This window comes from Emys orbicularis, chromosome 12 (genome assembly GCF_028017835.1).
Source record: "Emys orbicularis isolate rEmyOrb1 chromosome 12, rEmyOrb1.hap1, whole genome shotgun sequence".
Taxonomy (NCBI): Eukaryota; Metazoa; Chordata; order Testudines; family Emydidae; genus Emys; species Emys orbicularis.
In genome coordinates this window covers 29,947,349-29,968,478 of record NC_088694.1, presented here as the reverse complement: position 1 = coordinate 29,968,478, position 21,130 = coordinate 29,947,349, and the positions used below count along the sequence as shown (strand labels likewise).

The 21,130-nt window shown below is 53.5% G+C and overlaps 1 protein-coding gene across 1 annotated transcript in view; it reads left to right on the top strand.

Moving 5' to 3' along the window:
- The window catches only part of MYH7B (myosin heavy chain 7B), a 52,968-nt gene that overhangs the window by 12,567 nt on the left and 19,271 nt on the right, over positions 1-21,130 (top strand). Inside the window, exons 9-23 of the mRNA XM_065414739.1 lie at positions 3,350-3,442; positions 4,447-4,510; positions 4,622-4,720; positions 6,169-6,272; positions 11,222-11,360; positions 12,171-12,289; positions 13,369-13,518; positions 13,864-14,034; positions 14,788-14,967; positions 15,065-15,197; positions 16,466-16,542; positions 18,460-18,547; positions 19,296-19,413; positions 20,102-20,225; positions 20,964-21,100. Of these exons, the coding sequence (XP_065270811.1) occupies positions 3,350-3,442; positions 4,447-4,510; positions 4,622-4,720; positions 6,169-6,272; positions 11,222-11,360; positions 12,171-12,289; positions 13,369-13,518; positions 13,864-14,034; positions 14,788-14,967; positions 15,065-15,197; positions 16,466-16,542; positions 18,460-18,547; positions 19,296-19,413; positions 20,102-20,225; positions 20,964-21,100 (1,796 nt within the window). The remainder of the gene's footprint in view (positions 1-3,349; positions 3,443-4,446; positions 4,511-4,621; positions 4,721-6,168; positions 6,273-11,221; positions 11,361-12,170; positions 12,290-13,368; positions 13,519-13,863; positions 14,035-14,787; positions 14,968-15,064; positions 15,198-16,465; positions 16,543-18,459; positions 18,548-19,295; positions 19,414-20,101; positions 20,226-20,963; positions 21,101-21,130) is intronic.

Sequence of the window (21,130 nt, the reverse complement as noted above, 5' to 3'; positions counted from 1 at the left end):
AGTCCAGCTCTGCATTGGAGGGTAAAGTGCTTGTGAATAACAGCATCATGTAAAGAGCCACGTAATCAAAGGGCTGCGAGCCCATGGTGGGCTGCAGGCAGTACAGTCAATAAGGCTGGATGAATTCGTCCAGTGGGAGCTGCCCTGAACCCGAGCCCGCATCTGCCCCTCCCCTCTCAAGGTTATACGTGAACTAGACAGCTGTTTTCTCTAACATATCCCTTCAAAGGCAATCTTTGTTGCATCTGCTCCAATATTATCAGCCAGCTATCTTGGATTCAATGTGATCTCAGAGCAACAGAGAGAGGATGGGAGGGAGTTAGATCATATTCCCAGGTAAGAAACTGTGCTAGCTGGAGTTAAGGAAGCTAATCTGGATCAGTGACCTCAGGAAAATAACCTTCAGAGCACACTGCAGTGACCAGAAACTTCAGAGTTAAGGTTCCAGTCCAACCCCAAACAACCATAAGGGAACATGCTGTGCACCCTGTATGCTAGGCAGAGGCATGTCTATGGCCAGGATTGCTGCTAGTTGACACTCAACCCTGGAAATCACAGTGATTTGCCTAGGGACCCTGATAGCTGAGATACTTTAAACCCTGTCCCTTGGTGTTTCATCTGTGGATGCAAACACCTGAAACCATGGCCAGTGCGGCTGAGACATCGGAGGATATGTAGCCCAGTTGCAGTGAGATAAGGCTTCAGCACTTCTGCTGGCTCAGGGAGCTGAGCCCTGTGGCTAGTAAAAGGTGCAAATGGCTGGCCAAAGTCCAGTGTGTGGTGTGAGGAGAGTGTGCTGGGCTGGCCAAGCAGGAGCTGGTCAGTCTTGGGCATGTGCTTGAAGGGAAAGGGGAGGGATATTGCAGATGGTGCCAGGCAGGGAGGTGGCCCATGTGTAGTGGGTTAATGGTAGCCACGGCTGTGTGCCTAGAATAGCAGTGCATTGGAAGCATGCAGCACTGGCGTACCCTTGTCTCAGGAGTGGGGGCGAAGGGTGGCCGGGGGTACATGTGCAGAGTTTAGGTTATTTGGGGTATTTTCCAAGAGTGGGGTGGGGTTTAAGCAAATTTCCCGGTTTGCTGACTTTAAATTATCGATAGAGATTTAAAACTTGAATTTCACCTTCTAGTTAGCAAAGTGTGTGTCTGGGTGTTTCTTATGTGGGCCATTTTTAACCCACGATGTACATTATCATTGGCTTGGAAGTGACAGGCTGGCTAGGTCCTGGGGTGACAAGCGAAATCAGCTCACTGCTAGTCTCCCTTCTCCCAAGCCCCCCATCAAACAAAGCCATCCAGGGCATGTGGGCTGCAGCCTCTCCACTCAGGGGCAGGTAGCACAGCGAGGATGCAGGGGGAGAGGTCAGCAGGGGGCGCCACTGAACATTTCCAGAGCTCCGGGCAAAGCAGGAACTAAGTCATGAGCCAGTCTGCTCTCCTGCACCAGTTGGTCCTGACTGGTGCAGTGTCCTAATAAATCCCCCGAGTTCTATAAGCAAGCATTGCAGTACTTAGCTACCACGCGTGGGGATCAGGAGACACAATTCACTCAGCTCTCTGATGTTCTTTGAGAGGAGAGGTGCTAATTAATAATAATTAACAAGGGATACACAGCCCTACGTGCAATATAAGGCCACATAGTGTGGGAAAGCTGGGAACAGGATACCCAAGTGCCTAGCTCCCAGCCCTCTCATCAGTCCACTAGAGCAGGCCACATGCTTGGGCTCTGCCCCCAGTTTTATGGCTCAGTGCAAGGAGATTTCTGGGTCAGAAAAGCCAGAGGGACTTACTCTAATGAGAGCCTTTGAAAAAAAGAGTCTTTGGTGCAACCCCAAATACAAAACCCCGCACCCAGCTTTGGAGTTTCCAGGCGATAGGGTTAGACTAACATTCAAACACTGAGATACACTTGTTTGAAAGGTCAGCGCCCGACCGTCCCAGGGATCCTTTCGGCTGGTACAGGCGCCGCCATGAGCTCTGTCAGGTGGATCTGCTGAGGCTGGAGGATATTAGGGAACGAACTGAAAGCTAGTGACAGCTTTGACTCTGGAGAGCCGGCTGCTTCTGTGACATGCTCTTACTGGCAAAACTCAGCGCTGTAGTTCTCGGCCCACGCCGCAGTAGTAGCTTAGCGTAGTTAGGACTCAGACGTTTAAAGACACAGTGATGAAAAACTCCAGCACTCTGTCTCCACTGTGGCTTCCATGGCTGGTGGCTCTGGTGGAGCGGCACCTGTGGAGAATTACACGTCTTGGTTTCCTGGTGTAGGCAAGGCCCTGCATCCCTTTGGCATGACTAGGGTATCAGGACAGCCTGAGCATTTGGGGGGTTCTGCCTAGGTACACCTGGCATAGTCAGTGTTCTGCTTGGCTGTATCTGGAGCAGTCGGCAGCAGTCAGATGATGAATAGTGTAAATGGACTGTAGCTTTATGGAACCATTTGGAAAGCACACCGTACCATATAGAGACAGTGGCTAAGACACAATGGTGTGGTGTTGTACAAAGTTATAATGCCATGGTCTAATTGCTAGGGCACTGGGCTCTGAGTCAGGAAACATGAGTGCTAGTCCCAGTTCTGCTTTTTCTATGACTTCACCGCTCTGTGCCTCAGTTTCCCCTCACACCCTTTGTCTGTCTCGCCTAGTTAGGCTTTAAGCTCTTAGGGCAGGCACAGTCTCTTCTGTGTGTTTGTACAGTGCCTGGCACACTGGGCTCCTAGAGGCTACTGTCATACAAATGTAATAACAACAACATGAGTCTGGGGCTGAGGCATTGCTGTGAAGAGGCCATCAGGGAGTTCTGAAGCTCCCCCCAGCCAATGCCTATAACACTGCACACCGCACCACAGCTCTGAGGAGAACGGTTCTGACACGTGTTTAAAGGAAAACTCACCTAGGAATGTTGCAGAGGGTTGTTAATGTCTCTTCCTGGGCTATTTCCTGGACCCCTTCGCTTCCAAAGGCAGGTTTTCTCAGTGCCACGAGCCTTCCTCTCCAGGCCTTTATGGCTATGGCCCCATCTCAGAGGACTCCCATGTACAGCTGAGCTATTAGCCCGGACCTTTATAGGCACCACTCGCAGGGGAGGAGATGGCCACAGAATTCATGGCCTCAAAGCCCAGCTCTGTTCTCCCCAATGTTAATTAAAAAAATAAGATGTGCTAGGTAGGAAGGCGCCACCCTGGAGACTAAGGCCTTAAGGGAAGCTAGTGAGAGTAGTGGAGGGTTGAAGTACACAGCACTTCCCCCTGCCCTGTGTCCTGCTGCCCCTTAGCTGCATCTGTAGCAACAGAGCCACTGTTACTAATACCACAGGCACAAGCTGACCCATCCTTTGGCTGCATTTTCTAGGGTACCCTCGAGGATCAAATCATTGAGGCCAACCCTGCTATGGAAGCCTTTGGCAACGCCAAAACCCTGCGAAATGATAACTCCTCGCGCTTTGTAAGTATCCTAGCAGGATGTGTTTGTTAATACACAGGGTTTATAGTTATAGAGCTAACAACGCTCAAGTTATCCATACCCACGCCTGTGTGAGGTGGCCACAGATATCCAGAGCTAGCTTTTACACAGGGAGCAAATCATTGTCAGAACTAGCAACTCTCTCTTCTTTAGATGGGTTGGCTGTAGGGCCAAATCCTTCACTGCTGTAAAGCGATGCCACTCCCTGATGTTAACTGACCAGGCTAGCTCACTGACTTGTGCCATTTAATTTACACCAGCTGAGGATCTGGCCCTAAAAGGTGAGGCTGGAGTTAGGGGCAGCCCAAGGTCCATCTCGGCTTGGATCAGGCTGTGGGTGATGACTGGCAGTGCCAGGAAGGAGCCTGGCACAAAGGAGAGCGGGGAGAGCTGGAAGTGCCAATGCTGGGAGGTACCTCAGTGCACCGGTGGTGCAGTTTCCCCTTCATCGAACCCTGGTCCTGGGTTTGGCTCAACCAAACCCTTGGTTCCCATTTATCTCCATACTAATGCGCTGGAGACAGTGGAGGCCACAGTGGCATTCTTGGTCCTCTCTGGATTCCCCGATGCACCAGGGACCTGGGAGTGTCGTGGGGTCTCCTGAGCTTGATCAGCAGTAGCAGGCCATGACTCTGCAGGTAATTGTGCTGCAGACCCAGCATCAGGCAGCTCTGCCCAGGAGCCAGGGGCTGTCAGGGGCCATCTGTGCCCATCCTCTGAGTGCTGCACGAGAGCACAGCCACAGGGAGCAAAGCTCAGGGGGATGAGCCCTCTGCTGAGCCAAAAGGGACCAGCACGGGCCCGAGAATTTCACCCAGACACCTTGTATTGAGCCCCAAAGTTGTGTGACATTAGCACAGGGCAGAGAACAGACAGACCCTTAGCCCTCCCCAGCCATCTGATTTGTAAGAGCTGCCCACCCGGGACAGCAGCTGTACCTGCCTTAGTTCCTTTGTCCAGCCTAAGCATTTACCTCCTTCCCTTAGGGCAAGTTCATCCGAATCCATTTTGGCCCCTCAGGGAAACTGGCCTCCGCTGACATTGATATCTGTGAGTAAACAGCCTTGCACACCTGCCAATTCAACACGCTCTTTTTCTGCCCTGACACTGGATCAGCTCCGGAAAAAGCCCAATCTGGTTTTTTTTCCTGTTTGTTTCTAGACTTGCTGGAAAAATCCAGAGTGATTTTCCAGCAACCCGGTGAGAGAAGCTACCACATCTACTACCAGATCCTGTCTGGGAAGAAACCCGAGCTCCAAGGTAAGCAGCTTCAAAGCAACCGGCCCAGGGGAAACCACAGTGTAAACACATCTGGCCTGGGCAACCATAGCCCCCGGTGAAATCAGTGCCCCCCAGGGGGAGGGAGCCCAACTAGATCCCTTGGAGGGAGGGTGCTGGGGGCAGAGGAGTCGTTACTCAGCGCTGCTCTCTGGGATCTCGCGGTGGGCCCAGAAATTATCCCAACTGGCCCTGCCAGGCTCTGCTGTTGAGCCACCTCTCAGGCACTGAGCGGGGCTGGATCCAGGTGCCGGGAGACAGGAAACCTTTCCACACTGGAGAGATGCTTGGCAGAGACACGGCATGATAAGCTTCTTGGCTGCCGCCTGTTGAGCCTGCTGCTGGATCGTGAGCAGCACCTTATTAGGCAGGTCTGGAGAGCCGTGGAGCAGTAATCTTATCTGGGGGTCACGAGGGCAGGCACAGCCGCTTCTAAATCAGTCTCCAGCCCAGCAGTATTGCGAAGATAGCAGAAGGGAGCTGGAGCTGCAGAAGAAATGGGCCTTGCGAGGGGCTACCAGGCGTTCCGGAGTCAGACCCACAAGCCAGTCCCATCAAGGGAGCTAGAGCTGAGGCAACAGACCAGAATGGGCTGGGAGTCACACCCAGCCATGCTTCCCTCTTCTGCCCTGGGCAGTTACCGTCAGAGACTTTCACCTCAGCCACCCAGCTCTCCCCCTGCCCTGCCCACAGAGACACAGCGAGCGCGCTGCTTAGCAGTGGGAACTGGGCACCAGCGGTACCTGCCACGGCACCGGGGGCCATTGCTGCAGTGAGGGGGCTGTATCCACAGCCATGCGATGGGCACACTGTGGTGTTAACGAGGGCCTGAGCAATGAGACCAGGGAAGGGGGAGTGGCAGGGCACTGGCACGCTGGGGCATTACCAGGACACATGGAGCAAAGGCAGAGCAGGGTAGCTTTCCATTGCTCTTTGGCAGCTGCTGCTCAGCAAGCTGCCTGAGATGGCAGCGCGCGGCCCAGCTGAGCCTCCCCAGGAGCAGTGGGTTTTGTGGCGTGCGCCAGGGCCAGCTTCATGGCGCATGTCGCACTATGGGCGAGGATCGAGGGAGCCTGGGAGATACCAAACATCCCACTGCACTTAGCCTGTGCCCAGAGCACTGCCCTCTTCATGGCACGCTCCAAGGGGCAGGGCTCCAGCCAGCCTCCAGCTACCTCCCGATGCCTGGGGTGTCCACCTGGGAGCCCAGCCCTCCGCCAGGTTTGCAGGCCAGAGCTCAGCCAAGGGAGGGCATGTCCCACCGCAGAGCCCTGGCTACACTGGGCCCTAGGGCTCATTCCTGAAGCTGTGCAGAGCATTAGGCCCCTCCGGTCCTGCGCCAGCCTTTCCAGTGGTCTGCTCTGGAACGTAGGTCAGCATGCGGGGGAGCCGACCGTACCTCACGTCTTTGCTCTCCTTCCTGCTCCCAGATATGCTGCTGATCTCTCTCAACCCCTACGACTACCACTTCTGCTCGCAAGGCGTAACAACGGTGGACAACCTGGACGATGGCGAGGAGCTCATGGCTACAGACGTATGTATGGGACCTGCGAGACAGAGCAGGGGGGAGGCCTGGGCAGAGGGGAGAATGGCTTTACATGCTCCTGGAGAGAAATGGGGCCGTGGCCCAGCTTTGCTCAGATACCGCTGAGCTCTGCTGATGTTTTATTAATAGTCACCCTGTGCACATCTCCAGCCCCTGTCCCGCAAGGGCCCCTGGGGTTTGCAGACATTCACTCCCCGGCACTCCCCTGCAGTGAGGAAGGGCGCATTCTCAGCCCCACTCCTAGACTGGAAAGCAAGGCACAGCATGGGTAAGGGCCATGCATGGCAGTGTGTGTCATTCCTATCACTGTGCACCCAGAGGGGGTCGTTCCCATGCAAATGGCCAGTGAGACGCATGGCCACCACTGACGCACGCAGCCCTAGACACGTAGGTGTGAGTGTCTATTTTGAAAACCACGGAGAGACAGAACCGGGAATAGAACCTGGAGTCCTGGCCCCTGATAGGGGGGCTGCTGGTGGGTGCTCAGCACCCACAGTTTTTCCCCTGTAGGTGCTCCAGCCCTGGAGCACCCATGGAGTCGGAACTTATGACTGAGGATACCGGAAGGAACCCCAGTTTTAGAATGAGACAGGTACTAGTAATGGTGGATTCAGTTATTAGAAATATAGATAGTTGGGTTTGTGATGACCAGGAAAAATGCCTAGTGAATTGCCTGCCTGGTGCGAAGGTAATAGATCTCCCGAGACATCTAGACAGACTTATAGGTAGTGCTGGGGAGGAGCCAGTGGTCATGGTACATGTAGGTACCAGTGACTTAGGGAAATATAGGAGAGAGATCCTGGAGGCCAAATTTAGGCCGCTAAGTAAGAGATTAAAGACTAGGACTTCATGGTAGCATTCTCTAAAATGTTTCCATTCTACGCACAAGGCCCATAAGGCACACAGAACTGCAGGATCTCAATGCGTGGATGAGACAGTGGCGTGGGGAGGAGGGATTTAGGTTAATTAGGAACCGGGGAACCTTTAGGGGAAGGATTAGCTTATACAGGAGGGATGGGGCTCCACCCAAACCAAAACTGAACCAGACTGTGAGCATGTAAAATTAAAAAGGTTGTAGAGGATGTTTTAAACTAAGGGCTGGGGGAAAGCTGACAGGTGTGGAGAGCACACGGTTTGGGAGGGGATGTCTCTTAGGAATGAAATGGGGAACTCTGTATCCTAGTAAAGAGGATAGGAAAGAAGTTGGTAAAGTACAGGTAGGAGCCAGTGAGGAACAGTCAAGTGTAAAAGAGTCACATTTATATATAGCACCTGAAGGCAAGCAACTGAATATTGACAAAATGTACTAGTGCTTATATACAACTGCTAGAAGTCTAAATTCTAAGATGGGTGAACTAGAGTATTAAATGAGCATATTGATATAATAGGCCTCACAGAGATTTGGAGGAATGAGGATAATTAATCAATCATAGAATATCAGGGTTGGAAGGGACCTCAGGAGGTCATCTAGTCCAACCCCCTGCTCAAAGCAGGACCCATCCCCAGACAGATTTTTGCCCCAGATCCCTAAATGGCTCCCTCAAGGATTAAGCTTACAACCCTGGGTTTAGCAGGCCAATGCTCAAACCACTGAGCTATTACTGGGACACAGTAATACCAGGGTTTAAAATATATAGGAATGACAGAGCAGGTCGTGCTGATGGGGGAGTGGCACTATATGTGAAAGAAAGCAGAGAATCAAATAAGGTAAAAATCTTAACTGAATCAAATTGTACCATAGAATTTCTATGGATAGAAATTCCAGGTTTGAATAGTATAGCATTAGGAATATACTGCCAGCCACATGACCACAATGGTGACAGTGATTGCGAAATGCTAGGGAGGTTAGAGAGCCTAGAAAAGCAGAAAGCGCAGTAATGGGTGATTTCAACTATCCTCATATTGACTGGGTAAGTGTCACCTCAGGGGGTCAGAGAGAAAATGCCTGCTTCTCGGATCAGCTAGTCCTGACCCTCACCAGGGGAGAGGCACTTGTTGCTTTCATCCTAACAGGAGCACAGGATCTGGTCTAAGAGGTCACTCTAGTTGACCCACTCCATAGCAGTGACCATAATGTAATTAAATGTAATATCCTTGTAGGGGGGATAATACCAAACCCCCCCACCATGGTAGCTTTTAACTTTAAATGCTTTAAGGGGAACTACATAAAAATTGGGACACTTGTTAGATGGAAATTAAAAGGAGCGGCAAGCGGCATGGGGACTATTTTAAAACACCATCATAGAAGCTCACACTAAATGTGTACCCCAAACCGGAAAAAGCGCTGAAAGGACCAAAAGACTGTCACCATGACTAAACAGAGAGTAACAGAGGCCATTAGAGGTGAAAGGTGAACTTAGATCCTAGTAAGGAAAATAAGAAGGACCACAAACTCTGCCAGGTTAAGTGTAAAATTATAATAAGGCAGGACAAGAAAGAATTTGAGAAGCAACTTGCTAAAGACACAAAAACTAACAGTAAGACATTTGTTAAGTAAGTGCACCAGAAACAGGACCTCTGTCAAACAGCCAGGGGGGCTGCTGAACGACCAAAGTGTTAAGGAGCATTCAAGGAAGACAAGGCCATTGTGGAGAAATAAATGAATTATTTGCATCAGTCTTCTCTGCAGAGGATGTGAGGGAGATTCCCACGCCTGAGCCATTTTTTTTTAGGTGACAAATCTGAGGAAATGTCCCAGATTGAGATGTCACTAAAGGAGGTTTTGGAACTAAATGATAAATTAAACAGTAATAAGTCACCAGGACCAGATGGGATTCACCCAAGAATTATGACGGAACTCAAATGTGAAATTGCAGAACTACTAACTTTGGAATGTAACCTACGGCTTAAATCAGCCTCTATACCAGATGACTGGAGGATAGTTAATGTGATGCCAATTTTTTTAAAAGGCTCCAGAGGTGATCTTGGCAATTACAGGTCGCTAAGCCTAACTTCAGTACCAGGCAAATTGATTGAAACTACAGTAAAGAACAGAATAATCAGACACATAGATGAACATGATTTGTTGGAGAAAAGTCAACACAGCTTTTGTGAAGGGAAATCATGCCTCACCAATCTATTAGCATTATTTGAGAGTGTCAACAAGCATGCGGACAAGGGTGATCCAGTGGATATAGTGTACTTGGATTTTCAGAAAGCCTTCGGCAAGGTCCCACATTAAAGGCTGTTAAGCAAACTAGGCTGTCATGGGATACGAGGGAAGGTCCTCTCATGGATCAGTAACTGGTTAAAAGATAGGTAACAAATGATAAGAATAAATGGTCAGTTTTCCCAATGAAGAGTGGTAAAGAGCGGAGTCCTCAATGATCTGTACTGGGAGCAGTGCTGTTCGTCACGTTCATTAATGATCTGGAAAAGGGAGTGAACAGTGAAGTGGCAAAGTTGGCAGATGTTACAGAAGTATTCAAGATAGTTAAGTCCAAAGCTGACAGTGAAGAGTTCAGGGGGCTCTCACAAAACTGGGTGACTGGGTGACAAAATGGCAGATGAAATTCAATGTTGATAAATGCAAAATAATACCCATTGGAAAAAATAACCCCAACTATACATATATAATGAGGAGTTCTAAATTAGCTGTTACTATTGAAGAGAAAGATCTTGGAGTCACCCTGGATAGTTCTCTGAAAACCAGCTCAATGCGTAGCAGTGGTCAAAAGAGCTAACGGAATGTTAGGGCATAGGCTTTCGTGGGCTAAAACCCACTTCATCGGATGCATGCAGTGGAAAATACAGTAGGAAGATATATATACACAGAGAACATGAAAAGATGGGTGTTGCCATACCAACTCTAACGAGACTAATCAATTAAGGTGGGCTATTATCAGCAGGAGAAAACATTTTTTTGTAGTGATAATCAGAATGGCCCATTTCAAACAGTTGACAAGAAGGTGTGAGTAACAGTAAGGGAAAAATTAGCATGGGGAAATAGTTTTTACTTTGTGTAATGACCAATCCACTCCCAGTCTTTATTCAAGCCTAATGGTGTCCAGGCTGCATCTGCATCTGCCCTGTTCTGTATGCTCACCTGAAGCTCTGGTACTGGCCACTATTGGAGACAAGATACTGGGCTAGATGGACCACTGGTCTGATGCAGTTTGGCCACTCTTATGTTCTAAATTAAAGTGCTGTGGCTCAGGTTTGCTAAGTAACGTAGATGAACAATGAGATAATTGGTAAAAGGCAATTTGTGCCATTGCGCCCTAGAAGTTCAAAGCAATGGCACGTGCATAGCGCACACTGTCCCAGTTCTGGAAAATGTTTTATTTTCTTCTGAAAATTTTGATTTTTAATCAGAATAAATGAAAACCAAAAATGTTTTGGTTGGGGGGGGGGGGGTTTGCTGAAAACGCAACATTTTCATCTGAAAGCAGACATTTTTGTGTGTGAAAAAGTTCATTTAAAAATAATTTTGTCAGAACTTTTTGGACCCACCCTACTCCACGTGATCATGCTGCCAACACTCACAATGATGTTATGAGTCTCGCAGTATTTAGTTTTTCTCTTAAAGCCCCAGCTCCTGGGGTCATGTGATTATGTGACAGTCTGAGCTTCTTTCTTTCTTTCTTTCTTTCTTTCTTTCTTTCTTTCTTTCTTTCCTTCCTTCCTTCCAAGAAGTGAGTTTCTAGCCCTCAAGGTTGCAGAGAAAAGATTGAAGATGTGTCCCAAGTAAAGGCTCCAAAACCAGACACCAAATGAAAATAGCCCCCAGTTTATGGTGTCTAAGCCAATCTCATGATTTCTCAGGGTCTGTCTCATGATTTTTGATCACTCGGGGTAGGCCACGCTGCACAGGGGATGCGTTATGACGGGGCATGTGAACATGCTGAGCCTGCAGCACCTGGATCACCTGTTCGCTGGTGGGGGTAGGTATGCTGGGACAATGGCTAGGCTTACCCTTGTTGCCTGTCACCCCTCAGCATGCCATGGACATCCTGGGCTTCAGCAATGAAGAGAGGTACGGCTGCTATAAAATAGTGGGCGCCATCATGCACTTCGGCAACATGAAGTTCAAGCAGAAGCAGCGGGAGGAGCAGGCGGAGGCCGAAAACACTGAAAGTGAGTTTGCCACACAGCCGAGTAGGGCTGGGAAAAGCTTTGCTGAGCCCAGCAGGGTGCATGAACTTCTTCCTCTGCTGGACAGAAAATCACAGGGCTGGAGCAAGGAAACAATCCCCGTCAAGTTTTCCATTCATTCACCTACTATCCCTTCCCTTTCCCACATTCCTCTCATGTGGTGATGCCTATTGACTAGGGGCCATGCCTCCCACAGTGCTCAGAACTCCCCGCAGTAGCCCTGCCTCTCTGAGCATCTGTTTGGTGCAGGACACTGTGTCTGCTTCTGTCAAATCAGCTGCACTGTGCAAAGGTTTATTGTTCTCCTTCATTGCATTGTCCTCTCTCTGCACAAGAGGGCAGAGAAAAGGCTGTGCAGGGAACCTTAGCTCAGGCAGTTCCCAATATTTGAGCACAGCACTCAGTGAGTGCTACACAGTTCAGGATACATGCTGGTGCTGCTGCACTGGCAAAGAGAATGTTGATCTAACAGGAAATGATTCCCCTACATCGTTAAGATGGAGCAAATCTTCCTAGACAGAGATTCTCGGGGTTGGTAATACCTCAGAGAAGCACATGTGCAAAAATCTCCAGATGCCAAAAGCCCCCTACAACTCCACCTTACACAGCACACCCTGGAGAACACAATACAGACACTGCCCGCCGGGGAGATGGGCAGACTACAGAGCATTTTCGGGTTAGTGAAAGCCAGCAGAATTAGGACAGCGTCATCTCAGCCATAGAAGCCTATATTTTTGTCTTGAGTATGCCCATCGCCTGGCTGCTTCCTCATGGTTTGATGATGTATTGCAGGTGCTGACAAGGCCTGCTACCTCATGGGAATCAGCTCAGCTGACCTCATCAAAGGGCTGCTCCACCCGAGAGTGAAAGTAGGAAATGAGTATATGACAAAAGGTCAGAACGTGGAACAGGTGAGTGTGCTGGGACTGTAGTCTCCTGCCTGCATTCTTACCTGGAATCCCTTGGCTTTGTGCCCTACAGGAGAGCAATGGATTTGGGTGGCATTCCCAGTGCAGGGCCCTTAGCTCTGGAGTTCACCCCTCTGGTGGCCCCACAAAGTCTGAGTTTGGGAGCCCCAAGGGCATGGTGTAAGCTGAGCCTGCTGTTGCTGCCTTTTAGCAGCTGTCTCGGTTATTCATTGCTAGTGTGACGTGGAAGCAGGGAGTGCGCTGGGTTGATGGCCGGATATTTTTGGCCATTGCATTTTACAGTGTTGGGCCAAGGCTGGAATTTCAATTCGAACCCCTTCGATTTGTGGAGGGTTTGGGTTCAAATCCCTGAACACTGTGGTTTGGCCTGGGCTGGATCCAAACACAAGAGGGGCCTAATTTCTGTGGTTCGTGCTTCAGCTGCAGCCCCAATCTCCTGAGAATGTTGGCTCAAGATGGTGGAAACCTCCCCAAGAGAGCAGCTCTTGTGAGATTCCCACGGTCGAGGGCGGGAAGACTGCAAGCACAGCTCATGAGGTTTTAGTACCCTCAGCCGCACACCCAAACCTTGGCCTGGATTGCACACCCACCTTGCACACCAGCCTGGGAGTCACATTTTTGATCATTCCTATCTGAGTCGTGGGCCTATGTTCCATCTTCAGAAGTGACTTAGGCACTTGGGAGCCTGGGGGTCAGAAAGTCCATGGGACACAGGCGCCTAAGTCACTGGAGAACTTTTGAAAATGTCACCCTAGATCTAATCTTGACCCCAGCACATCCTTGACAGGCTGCCCCAGCCTGGAGCTGCAGGTACACTTAGTCAGGAGAGGAGGGCACAAGATAAGTGGCTGCATGAACACAAACACACGGACTAATTCAGTGGCTGAAAATGTGAACAGCCCTTGGTGGGAGCAGCAATTCTCTTGGCTCTGGCTGGCTATTCCCCTTCCTGCTCTGAGAGTAATGGGTCTTCACTGCCTCAGGCTGGGTGTAGTAGACAGAATGAAACCAATAGGGAGCAAGTCCTGATGTGACGAGCCCTTTCCGGATTGCATTGGCAGGTGGTGTATGCAGTCGGGGCCTTGGCCAAAGCCACCTACGATCGCATGTTCAAGTGGTTGGTGACTCGTATCAACAAAACCCTGGACACCAGGCTGGCCAGGCAGTTCTTCATCGGAGTACTGGACATCGCAGGCTTTGAGATCTTTGAGGTGGGTTGCAGGGGTGGTGTGTATTAAACAGACTCAGTGCCATAGGCACACACGCAGCTTTCCCATGGCTTCTGGCAGTTCTGCCATGAAGATATGGGTGTCTATGGAGAATGGAGCTCATGTGTCAATTCATTAACCCAGAATACACCCACCACAGCCCCTGGGAATTGCTCTGCTGTTGCTGAGGACCAGAGTGCCGATTCAGTCCCAGCTGAGTTCCTTTCCAACTGTTCTGGAATGGGATCCCAGCTGGGCCTGTCCACATGGGCTGGGTGGAATCAGTGACGGACTGGTACCAGTGGATGCTCCCCTTTGCTGACACAGAGATTTGGTTTGTGCCTGCAGTATAACAGCTTTGAGCAGCTGTGCATCAACTTTACCAATGAGAAACTGCAACAGTTTTTCAACCACCACATGTTCGTCCTGGAGCAAGAAGAATACAAGAAAGAAGGCATTGAATGGGTCTTCATCGACTTTGGCCTGGACCTGCAGGCCTGCATTGACCTGATTGAGAAGGTAAAGCATGAGGCGTGGAGATGGGGGTCAGTGACTCTGCCAGCCCGCTTGGGTGGCTGTGTGAGACCAGAGCGGGCTGAGCATACGGTTTGGCTGCACAGGGCTCTGATAATCCCTGTTTGTAACCAAGCATCCCGCTGAGCAATACCGTTTGGTGGATCCTTTTATTACAGGGGTAGGATAGATGGCTGCCACCAGACTGAGCTGTAGGGTAAGCGTTCTAAACGGCTTGCTGAGCCCTCAGTGAGTTCTGGATTTCACCCTGGCCCTGACTGCTCGAGAGGGAAATGAAAAACAAGTCCGGGGGAGCGGGACGGCCTATGGGAGCAGGGAAAAATCCAGCTTGTGCCTTGGAAAATCCCCCCTGACTTTTACCGATTAGGGGAATCCCAGAAGGCAGTGGGCTGGTGGTAATGCGGGGGGGCGGGGGAGGGGCTTTCCACAATAGAGTTTATCCTGCCAGTAGGGAGGGAATGATGGGGAAATGCCATCACAAGGTGGTGACAGTTTGCCCCGTGGCACATTCTCCGAGCACCTCTCTGCAGAGGCCTGAATGACGACTCTCCCTCCCTGGCAAGGGCCTCAGCACGTCCCCAGCCAGTAGCGCAGAGCAAGTCCCCGGTGCAATTCAGGTGCTAGGATGGCTGCATTTTTGCCAGGGATTGGTTGGGGGCTGGGATAGGGCGGGAGCCTGTCCTGTCCTTTCCCCGCTGTGCCGAACTCTGAGCGGCTCACGGGTATCCTTTCCTGCAGCCGATGGGAATCCTCTCAATCCTGGAGGAGGAGTGCATGTTCCCGAAAGCCTCCGACATGTCCTTCAAGGCCAAGCTGTACGACAACCACATCGGGAAGTCGCCTAACTTCCAGAAGCCACGGCCAGACAAGAAGCGCAAATACGAGGCGCACTTTGAGCTGGTGCACTACGCGGGAGTGGTACGTCCCCTGCCGAGCCCTTCTCTTTCCCTGGCTTCTTGGGCTCTCCGTGCTGGGCTGCTGACCTGACCTGCTTCTCTTTGTCCTGTGGCGACAGGTGCCCTACAACATCGTTGGCTGGCTGGATAAGAATAAAGACCCCCTGAATGAGACAGTGGTGGGCGTCTTCCAGAAATCGCAGAACAAGCTCTTGGGCAGCTTATATGAGAATTACGTGAGCTCCTCCTCAGGTGAGCCGTGGTCCTGCCCCACTTCCCCCCTCACACACACCGTGACCTCACCTGGGAACACCTCACAAGCTGCCCAGAACTGCTCTCTGCCGGCACCAGCAGGCCTGCAGCGTGCAGCGGCTCTGACAGAAGGCCATCACCAGGGGTGGATTATGGTTTTGTGGGGCCCTGGGCCAGAGCAAGTGGGGGCCCTGGGCCAGAGCAAGTGGGGGCCCCTCCCCACCCCTTCTGCCTGCAGTCTCCCCACTTCCCCCCCCCCCATGCTCCTGCCAGGGAAATAGGATCAGGGCACAGGGGCACCCATTTTTCTGGGCCCCCCCAATTGGCTGGAGCCCCTAAGCACAGGCCTTGTTAGCCCAGTGGCTAATCTGCCACTGTCCATCCCCTGCTCACCAAGAGACCTGGGGTGTCGTGCTGCACTGATTCCTGGGAGACCTGGATTCAACTCCCATGCACAGTCTCTCGCTCCCTGGGCAATGGGGTGCTGCAGCTTAGTCCTGGGGAGCCCAGCGGGGGATGGTGTCATGGGAGTGAAGGGGAATCCCAACAGGAAAGCTGGGCAAAACCAGAGGGGAGCAGAGGTTTACCCTGGTCTGCAGGTGTGGTCCAAGGTAAGTGTTGCCATTTCCCCCATTACAGAGACCTGGCGCCCGGTGCTGGCGGGGTTGCTAAGATCTGCATGACAGGGAATTCTGCCTATGCCAGGACTCACGAGCCACCGTCCACTCCCCAGTGAGGAGAGAGACGGGGGACTCACACACAGCTCCGCCCCTCCGTTAACGTGCTCACTGATCCTACACACACTTCCACTCTCCCTCCAACGTCCCTGCTCACACGCTCCTAGGCCTTCTGCCACCGCGTCTGGGCCCAACACAAACCCCCTCCGCCTCCCGTTTCACACACCCATTCTTCCTGCCTCACACACCCACCTCCCGCCTCACACACCCATTCTTCTTCCTTGCACACCCCTTCCTCCCACACACCAAGTCCTTCCTCCTCACACACCCATTCTTCCCCCTTGTACGCCCCTTCCTCCCACTTCACACACCCACCTCCCTCCTCACACACCCATTCTTCCCCCCTTGCACACTCCATCCTCCTTCCTCACCCCCCCCCCCCGCCTCACACACTCCCAAGCCCAGAGCTGGCCTGTGGCTCATCTAACAGCACCAACATGGGACCCAGAGTCTTTCAAGTGCAGCAGACACAACAGACCACAAAGCAATACTTCGTTGGCGTCATTAATTTACCGTGTTTCCCTCCAACAGATGAGCCACCGAAGGCAGGGGTCAAGGAGAAGCGTAAGAAGGCGGCTTCCTTCCAAACGGTGTCCCAGGTGCATAAGGTAAGAGCGAGACCCACACCCAGGACTGGAGGGTGAAGACTCCCCTCTGAGAATCCATCCCAGCCCCTCACACAGCCCGGGGGCGTCTCCCTCACAAGCCCCTGATGCCGTAAGAGACACAAAGACCCTATAGGGTTGGTGTTTCTTGCTGCGTGGGCATGACAGGTCCTCAGCCCTAGAGCAGGTGCTAGCTCTGTGCCGGGTCGGGAACAGTCTCAGCCCCCGGCTGCTAGCTCCTCTCCGCGCTGCACTCGCTCAGCTAAGGACCCGTGGTCCCAGACGGAGAGAAAATACCCCCCTTTGAGGTGGGGCTTGTGCCGCTGCTGAGCCCGCGATGGCTGTGCTGCCTGGCGCCCGGCAGCGTCTCCGCCTTTGGGAGAGCGGCAGTTAAGACTTGCAGTGATGTTTAGATAATGTATTACATGAACATCACTTTAAGTCTGTGCTACCTCTCTCCTCATTCTGGACTGCGGGAAGGACAGCCCTTGGCAGAAGACAATGAAGGTGGATCTTACGGGGCTCTGAACAGGGGCGGATTATGGAGCCGCCCTGCAGCTCTCCTGCCTTGGTTGATGGCTAGAGCAGATTGCTAGCTCAGTGCAGCACAGGGCTCTGAACCCCGTTCACAGCACTCACTCCGGGGGTGTCTCTGTCCAGGCAGGGACTGAGGCAGCCAGGGGATAGCTGAGAACCAGACCAGACTGGGGTTCATAAGCCGAAAGCTAGATCCTGCTGGAAGAGTCTCGCCCTGCAATGACAGGGGAGCAGCAGCTGTGCCAGTCTCCATTGGCTCCAGGGTCAGATGAGGGGGCTTTCAGAGCGGAGGGCCCCAGGTTCAACCCACTGGCCTCTTTCCTTGTGCCCTGGGAAGGCCTCTCTGCCTTAGAGTCATGCTACTGTGAGTGGGTCAGTCTAGCTGCTGCAGGGTGTCTGCTACCGAGAGCAGGGGGCTGCCTGCCTGAGCCCTTGGCCTAGGAGAGGGGGTAGCTTGGCATGGCACAAGGAAGGGCAGGGCTTCAGGGTGGCTTGGGCCATTGCTCAAAGGGAAAGGAAGTCCCAGAAACAAACGTCATGCATCACCCATGCTCTGAGCGAGACAGGGGCGGGGGGAATGCCTCCCCCCAGGCTGTGCCCTGTCCTTGCACTTTTCACAAGGAGCGTGGCTGGTGCGGGGGATGCCGGTGTGGCTGGCTCTTGTCTCCAGACTCCCAGGGTCAAATCCATCCCCAAGCTGCAAATGAAAACGTGCTTGGGAGCCCCTACCGTGCATGGCAAACCCCTGTGGAGAATGGCACCACCCAGAGGCTGCTCAGGAGAGCCTCAAAGGAGTGCAGTGCCGAGCCCCCCCGCAGGCTGCAGGCCCCCAGTGCCCAGAGACCTCTCTATGGAAACTGGGCTTAGGGCATTGTTCCCACAGCCTTGGGAAGGTACAAAGACCCCTGAGGAGACATTCCCAGGAAATGAGCCAGGCCAGGGCGAAGGGACATCGGCAGAAGAGGGCTAGGGGGAGCCCAGGGCTGGGCTAGCAGGGCACTGCTGGTGGCATTGAGGGGCATGAGTGGGAGCTTGCCCAGCCTCTGCACACACTGGGTCTGGCTCAGCTCCTCACTGTCACCAACCCTAAATTCACTCCTAAGAACAAGAGCATCTGGTTCCTTGCCCCGCTCCACAGCGCTGGTGCTTGTGACACCCAGCACCACTGCCGGCCCCGGCCCCTGTCTGAGAGGGGGGCAGGCCCTGCTCTGGGCTCAGACTGGTGCTGGCGTCTAGCCAGGGGCTCGGCCCAAGCAGTGGGACAGCAGGGTGGGGACTTTTATACTGGGTACTGATGAGGGGGCAGGGGGACGTGAGGCGAGTGGCGACACCCGGCAGGGCAGAGGCAGCATGTCCCGCCTCACCCTCGTATCTGCCCTACAGGAGAACCTCAACAAGCTGATGACCAACCTGCGTGCCACCCAGCCTCACTTCGTCCGCTGCATCATCCCCAATGAGACCAAGACCCCAGGTATGCAGCTGCAGGGCTGGGGTGGGGCAGGGCTGGGCTGGGCTGGGAACAGCACTCGGATTAATGGCAGCCCATCATTATCTCCTCTGGGCTGTGTGTGTAGGGATCCCACCTGTTCCCACCAGAGCTCTGAGGATCCCATCCCCCACCTCTAGTCACTGATTCCCAGCTAAGGAGGCCTGACAGGTGTCTCTCATGGGCCTATGAATTCCAGTTCCTGTCAGGAAGGGTGAGGGGACGCACTCCCCTCCAGCTGCACCATGTGCCCTAGGGCTGCCCAGAGGGGCCATAGGAGAGCTCCCTGTCCGCATGGGCCCCTTGGATGCAAAAGTGACAAGGACCTTTACAGGGGTCTAAACCCAGAAGCAAGTGGGTTGCTCCTCAGGAGCTGTGGGTAAAACACCTGCGCTTTGTGGATGCTGCTCTGACCCCTCCCAGAGTCTCCTGGCAGGAGCAGCAGAGATGGAAAGCAAATCCTTCCCTAGCTACGTGCGAGCCTGTGTTCTGCCATCGCACGGGCCAGTCTCAGAGAGCAGAGGGGGCCCAGGCCACAGCACTGGCTTTCAGTCCAGGCCAGCGAGTGGGGTAAACCTGTTATTAAAACAGGGGCCATGTGCAAAATCCAGGTCCAGCTGGAGGCTCCGCTTTCAGCTCCCCGGCCCCACTGGCCATGGGGTTTGGTTCAGGCCCCAGCCTGGCCGACGTGGGCCCTGCTGACACAACCCCGGCTGCTTTCTCTCCTCTGCAGGAGCCATGGACGCCTTCCTGGTGCTGCACCAGCTGCGCTGCAACGGCGTGCTGGAGGGCATTCGCATCTGCCGCAAAGGCTTCCCCAACAGGCTCCTCTACGCGGATTTCAAGCAGCGGTAATGCCTCCCCTCTCTCTCCCCTGGCTGCTGGGGACTAGCTCAGGCAGGGGGCAGATCGCCCCAAGCTCTGCTCTGCTCCCCAGCGCGTGGGGGTTCATCTGAACCCAGCACGTACGTCGCTTGCCCCCTGCCACTGGCCCTGCTGCTCATGGTGCCTTCATCCTGCTTCCCAGGGCAAAGCCGTCCGAAATTCCTTGATGCACCTGGGCTAACGTGGATACAGCAGGGTCTTGTGCAGCCCTCCCCCAAATGATGGTGTTCAGAGTGAGAGGCCGGAGCCCAAGGCAGAGGCTGAATGTCAGTCAGGGACTAATGAGGCTCGCCCCATCAGATGCACAGAGCCCAGTCAATTCCTTCCCTGCTTCTGTGAGCCGAGCTCGGAGCTGGGTGGAAGTGTTGGCCCAGGCACAATTGGCCACCTGCTGGCCTGGCTCTGATCCTGGCAGTTCAGCCCCATGGTGCTTGTATCATGCAGATCCCAGCATGGGGGAGGCAGCTCTGAGCTGGCCAGGCATGCTGGGTACTGGTGCACAAGCCAGGACACGACCTGTGCCGTGGTGCTGCCGGTGTCCAGCGTGGCCACAGCACGTGTCGCACAGACGTGTTCCTGGCTGGGTCCCTCCGTGCGTGGAGTAAGGGGGAGCTACCCGCTCGGTGCTATGGCCCCTCTGCCGTGTCTCTGCAGCTATCGGATCCTGAATCCTGCTGCCATTCCTGATGACAAGTTTGTGGACAGCAGAAAGGCCACAGAGAAGCTGCTGAATTCCCTGGAGCTGGACCACTCCCAGTACAAGTTTGGTCACACCAAGGTGAGAGGGGAGGGCAGCTGGGCTCGGGCAGGCAGGGAGGGAGCTGGGGCTGGGTGGTCTGCCCCGGGGATGGGACTCCTCCTTGCAGAGCTGCAGGGAGGGGAGGGGTGAGAGCTCCCAGTGCTCTCCTCCAGCTCCAGCTCACTCTGCTCTCCCCAGGGCTCATCGCCTCCAGAGCTCTTGCTCCAAACCGCCCCCAAACTAGGCCCTCCTGCTGCAGGCCCCTGCCCTGCCTGCCTGCTCTTCCACTGGGGGTGGCTCAGTGTGGCAGTTGGAGATGGGTAGCTAGGGAAGGGCAGAGAGGCAGGTGGGGAGGAGGGTCCAGCAAGGACTCCCTTTCCCCAGGCTCCCATCACCCCAGTCGCTGGCTCAGAGCTCCCCTAGGCCCTGCCCTAGCAATCGGGGCACACGTCACCGAGCGGGCTGTGGTGCACTAGCGCTGTGAGTCCACACCAGGCAGCGCTGATGACACACACTCAGGCGCTGAAGAAATGGCGTCTAGGGGTCTGCCCTCCGAATGGCTGCAGCGCCTGAGCATGTACCGCAGCCACAGAGAAACATGGCGCCCTCCGCAGGGCAAAGAGAATGCAGTGGCTGCTTCAGGTATCTCTCCTGAGCAGCCAACAGCTGCCCTGAGCCCCTCTGTGGTGGCACTGAATCACACGCACCTGATGGCTTCTCAGAGAGTTCGGGTGCCCGTTAGTTCCATAAGCTCTGCTCTTATTCCCCTGCTTGCAGGTGTTTTTCAAAGCTGGTTTGCTGGGCCATTTGGAGGAGATGCGAGACGAGCGTCTGGCCAAGATCCTGACGATGCTGCAGGCCAGAATCCGTGGGCGGCTGATGCGCATTGAGTATCAGAAGATCATCAGCGGGAGGTAGAGCAGCTAGAGGGGCGGCCCGCCCTG